Source organism: Nannobrachium achirus, assembly GCF_963921795.1.
Source record: "Nannobrachium achirus genome assembly, chromosome: 4".
Classification (NCBI taxonomy): domain Eukaryota; kingdom Metazoa; phylum Chordata; class Actinopteri; order Myctophiformes; family Myctophidae; genus Nannobrachium; species Nannobrachium achirus.
In genome coordinates, this window is record NC_137813.1 from 37,427,046 (window position 1) to 37,432,353 (window position 5,308).

The 5,308-nt window shown below is 41.7% G+C and overlaps 1 protein-coding gene across 1 annotated transcript; it reads right to left on the bottom strand.

Moving 5' to 3' along the window:
* Window positions 1–2,692: 2,692 nt before the first annotated feature.
* Window positions 2,693–3,615, bottom strand: limd2 (LIM domain containing 2). The gene is made up of 3 exons (XM_080723772.1): window positions 3,570–3,615; window positions 3,149–3,285; window positions 2,693–3,031 (listed from the first exon to the last, which is right to left on the bottom strand). Exons 2-3 carry the CDS (start codon window positions 3,223–3,225, stop codon window positions 2,872–2,874), a joined length of 237 nt encoding a protein of 78 aa, XP_080579898.1. The 5' UTR covers window positions 3,226–3,285; window positions 3,570–3,615; the 3' UTR covers window positions 2,693–2,871.
* Window positions 3,616–5,308: the final 1,693 nt, after the last annotated feature.

The following is a 5,308-nucleotide window of genomic DNA, read 5'->3' on the forward strand; positions in this document are numbered from 1 at the left end:
AAAGGTATTTGTGTCATTCAGGTGTCAGTCAAGTGTCAGTGGTTTTTAGATTTTATTTCCCGTATTTTTTTAAACAATAGATATTTGAATGGCTTTAGTCTCATTCTTTGTAAAGAACGAATCAAGTTGTTTTGTCTGACTAGTCTAACTTGCCTCATCAGGGGCAGCTAAATAAAAAGTGACTGATAGTGCAGAAGCTTCTGCACTGCAGACTGAGGCAACTCACTTATTCAAAACTTTGAATACAAGCTGTAATGAGTTCAGGTTTCAGGGCAGAATTTAGGGCACATTTTTGATATTGACTGTCACACTACCATCTCCCCAGCAGGTGGCAGTCTGCACTGGGCTTTGGGTGCACTCACTGCACACTGCAGAAACCCCAACCTCACTGGGGATGGTTGTTTTAACAACCTCTGTTCAGTTCAATTCAGTACTAAGATAGGCCTATAGGTCCAGGTGCTAAGAAGCATTTAGCTAATAAGACATGAGATGAGAACAGGAAGGCATTTTCTTTTAAAGCCCGATATACTACTTTGTCCTATACGACGGTGTCGCCTGCCAAAAATAGTCGACCTACAAGCTCACAAAGTGAGGATGCTACTCATGAAGCTTGTAGTTCCGCCACTGTCATCGCACGACACCGTCGTACGGTACAATGGAGCATACATTATGCATAAGGGGATTCTGATTCCATGCTCTCTGGATGGGACTTGGAGACATTCATAAGAATGATGTAAAATGTGATCACATACTGTGGCCCCACAGTGCTCCTCCAGCTTACTAGCACACTCAAATACAGCAGAGAGAGAAAAAAAAATAAACTATTAGAGGCTTAACATTAAAGGCAAATAATGGAATATGAGTGCCATCATGTTAACTGGGGTTTCTACAAGGGTTGAGCCCTATCCAGGAACATACTCACTTTTGACAGACAGAAGTGGAAGTTAACAGATTCACCAACAAATTCAACTCATTTTGGATTTAGTTCTGCATTTTAGAATATAGAGATAAGAGAGGTGTATTGACAAGACCTATGTTTCCCTGTGTTTAACATCTTGCCTGGTGATCATGCATGGCCATAATGTGCAAGGCAAGTACAGTAGAATATAGTGTGGTACGTTCACTAAACAAGACTACAGCAATATGTACAGATCATATACAAACGACAATCTTAAAAACCCATTAATATTTCAACTATAAAAGCTCAGAGAGCATCAACTTAGGCTGTGACATCAATCAAATCCAGCAAACACAGAGAAAGGAGTGCTTCTCAGAACTTTTAAAAACAGGTATAACTGATTGTTAATGAAATGGAAAACACATGACCCAAGTCATCTACAACACAAGAGACTAACAGTTATAAGGGAATGGGTGATTCATACGTGATCGACTATTTATAATAAAAATCGATCAGTTTACAACATGTCGCTCAATATACATACCATGTATTTTCACATCATTTTTGTCGAGTGGCACTTGTTGAAAGGGTCGCGTGAAGAGTATAAATTACCCATAAGCCTAGTTCAGACCAAAGATCAGCCTGAAAAGACTCTTTTAGGCTACTAAGACCCAATCCCACTAATAGACATGCAAGAAAAAACAACAAAAAAAGTCATGCCTGTCATTAAGACAAACAAAACATGGAATGAAGTGGAATAACTACTCAGAGAGAGAAAGTTAACAAGAATGGTGAGCTACTGCCCATGTGTGCGCTCATTTTACAGTACATTGTACCCTGTTCGTTTCTCAAATATTTGAAACCTGACAAACTGACAAGTGTCATATTCTGACAGCAAAATCTAAATACAGAGGACTATTTTTTATTTGCGTTGTTGTGTAAAATGTTATAATAAAATAAAATTAAACTCCAAGTTTGCAAGTGAAAACCGTCCCTCAGAACATTGACCTGAGTGTATGCTCTACTGCAAAGAGTGAATGCTTTATAGCCTCTACTGATATGTTTGCCTTAGCATACAGTTTACTGATGAAAGAAAAAGATGCTCTGAAAGTAATCAAATATAACAGGGGTCTTCAACGTTTTCAGGCCAAGGACCCCTTAGTTGAGAGAGAGATGAAGCAGGGACCCCCACAACCTTATCATAGATTCCATAGTTTAATTGTTTGACAGCACAATCACCAATGTATTTTGTTTGGATTCATGTTAATTTGCGTTTTCAGATATTTAACCACTTGAACCATCAATACTTAATAAACTTGACCTTTCGGTCTGCTCTTTTTCCCCTCTACACCAAACGTCTTTGCCAAAAATAGCCGATCTACAAGCTCACAGCTGCGAGGCGTTGTGAGCTTGTAGATCTGCTATTTTTGGCTCAAGTTCTCTGAATATGGACGTGAGGATTCAAGTGGTTAATATAAAAAAGGAGACAGAAAAAGGTTTCTATCACACAAAGATTTGGAGGACCCCCTGTAGTAACTCTGAGGACCCCCTAGGGGTCCCGGACCCCCTGTTGAAGACCCCTGACATATAACAATCAAACTCATTAAAAGCTAGTATGATTATAATCCCAAACCTCCAGCAAAAATGCAACGCTGGGATTGTTGAGAAGGCATTTGGTCACAATCAACAACCAATTCCAAAGAGGAAATGTAAAATAAAAAAATGTCAACGAAAATAAGATGTAAAATAAAATACAAATAAAATAAAAAGCCACTCAATGTCTGGCCAGTCAATTACTAGGCGTTTGTGCATGCGTGTACCTGTGTTGATGATGTGGGAAAATTATGTACGTGAAAGATTTAAGTGCACGCTCCATATGAGGCATGTGTTCTTCGAGACGAATTGGAGGTTTAATGTAGAATAGAGGAGGAGAAAGGCAGGGACACTATGGGTGGGGACACAGGCAGACATGATTATGTGGTCTTCGTTATGGTCTCCGTCTCCTTGGGGGTCCAAAGCTCCTTGTGCTGTTTACGTCCAAAGCCCTCGTCATAGTTGCCTTTGCTCTTGAAGAGCTGCTGGAAATGGGCTTTACAGTAGAATTCACCCTGAAGAGCTGCGAAGGTGCCAAGGCTACAGGGTGGGCAATTGTAGGGTAAAATAAAAACAGATGGTGATCAGGAAAGTCATAACATAAAGAAAGTTACACATAGTTGATGGGGAAGAAGGAGAGAGAATGCAGAAACTCACCTGAGTTTGGTGTTGCAGTGTTTGCAACAGAAGCAGTTGGAATGGAATATCTGACTGTTGGCAACCAGTCTCTCCATTGGGTAGACCGTCTTCTCACATGAGGAGCACACTTCCTTCTGAGTCTTAAAGCTGAAGGACTGAAAACATGAATGCACCATTTTACTACTGCCCCAGATCCCAGGTGTTATCTAGTGGCTCAACAAGCCAGTACATGATGCAACACACAGAGATACTTGCAACAACAACTTTCCTTCCAAAACAAAGTAACATGTAATAAAGTTGCATAAATCTGGATAGTATAGCAAGTACATTATATGAAGATGATGAGAATGAAAGGGATCGACTAGGACAGCAGGAGTATCAGAGACAGGTTAATACAGGAACATGAATTTGAGATGAGCACACCTCGAGGCATATTTACCTTAGATCGCTGGACAGGTTTCTCTTCAGTGGTGGTGCTGCTTCTGTTTTCCTGGGAGGAAAGAAAACATAATGACATTTACACCACTATTTCAGTAACAATTGATGGTGCAAATGCAAAGATAATTAGTGTCATGTCATTATGTAAATGACATGACATGAAACATTCTTGTCACCGTCTCTGATTAGATCTAATAGTCCTTCCATGATGTCCTTATCAGTCTTTGCTCTCTATCAACTCTCCATCCAGGCCTCCATCTGTCTCCATATGTGCACCCCTCAGAGAGGATCAAGTGCCTTCTGTCTGGGTATGTGAGCCGAGCTGTGGGACGCTCTAGTCTGCATGGGGGCTGCCCTCAACACTACACCATGGAACCAGTATCCAAATACTGACTCATAGAACTGATCGTCACATACAGGTACAGATTACATGCCATGACCATTGGGTATGGGAGTCGCAAATAACATTTCAGCCATGTTTGCAGCCTTTCATCATCATGTTAATGAAGAAAATTATGATTTAAATATTTCAAACTGGGGCGCCCGCTGGCCTACTGGTCCAGGGCAGGCGCATGCCAAATAGGCTTTGTGTAGCCTGCAGCAGGTCGCTGGTTCAATTCCCGAGCCCGACCAGATTTGCTGCATGTCACTCCCCATCTCTCTCTCAGTTAGTCTACTGTCCTGTCAATAAAGGCATAAAGGCCCAAAAAACATATCTTTAAATATTTCAAATTGGATTTGGTGATGGATATTTATATAGTAAGACCAGCTTCTTCTTCCTTATCCAGATAAGGGGAAAAACTAAAGCAGTGCACATCTGCTTTGTTGCAGCTTCATAAGATTCTTCTACTGTTCAGCCTCTGATGATGACCCATAATCACAGAGTATACCAAACGGGTACTTTTCACATTTCTGGCAGCCTTATCATACAGGTCAACAGACTCAGCACATTTTTTTTAGCTTTCCCTGCAGGACATTCTGCAGGCTAACCAACAGATGTGGAGATTGTCACCTACTGTAATTGCAGCCAGGTCAAAAGTTTACGTTTCAACGGGGCAGATGAACACATCCCGAGGGCCCAGGCCAGGAGGCCAGCAAGAGCAAAGCCTCCTGGGTCTCAGGTGTCAAACCTGGCCGGGGGAAGCTGTTCTGTCTCAATGATTGAGCTGCTGTACAGTACATCTGCCTGCGTTTCACGCCAGTTGCAACATGCACAACCTCAGCATTTGAACCAGAGTAACAGGAAGTTTGACTGGGTAATAAATAACATGCATGCCAACACCAAAAGCCACTTAAAACCGCTGGTGCACATGGAAAGAAGGGTTCCTTCTGTTTGGGAAGTCCTTACTAACTTGACTTAAAACCATGTTATGTAAGGGGGTCAGCTTGGAGAGGGGGAGGGGTCGCCCTCTCAAAGTTGGACAGGACAGAGAAGAAAGCCTCCAGGGAGACAACAGCTGAGCTCTGTGTTTGCAACTGCCTTGACTTGCACAAGTCCCTGCTTGTAGGTTTGGAGAAATGCAATGTGAACAGCACACTGTGATGGAAACTTCACCACATAACACTTCAGTGATTGGCAGGCTTGGGAGCAGCACTCCACCTCCCCTCAACAGTTACAATCGGCTGAAACTGAAATGAGAGCTCTATTCATTCAACCAATTAATCAATTATGTTGCAACTAATACTTAATAATAGTAATACCAATACTTCAAGTTCCACTGAGGGTAAATCCACCCTGTT

Excerpts from the sequence above, each read along its gene's own strand:
- limd2 (XM_080723772.1), bottom strand. The coding sequence starts at position 3,225 with ATGGAGAGACTGGTTGCCAACAGTCAGATATTCCATTCCAACTGCTTC. Across the intron at positions 3,032-3,148 it reads CACTGCAACACCAAACTCAG|CCTTGGCACCTTCGCAGCTC; the intron begins GTGAGTTTCTGC and ends CCCACCCTGTAG.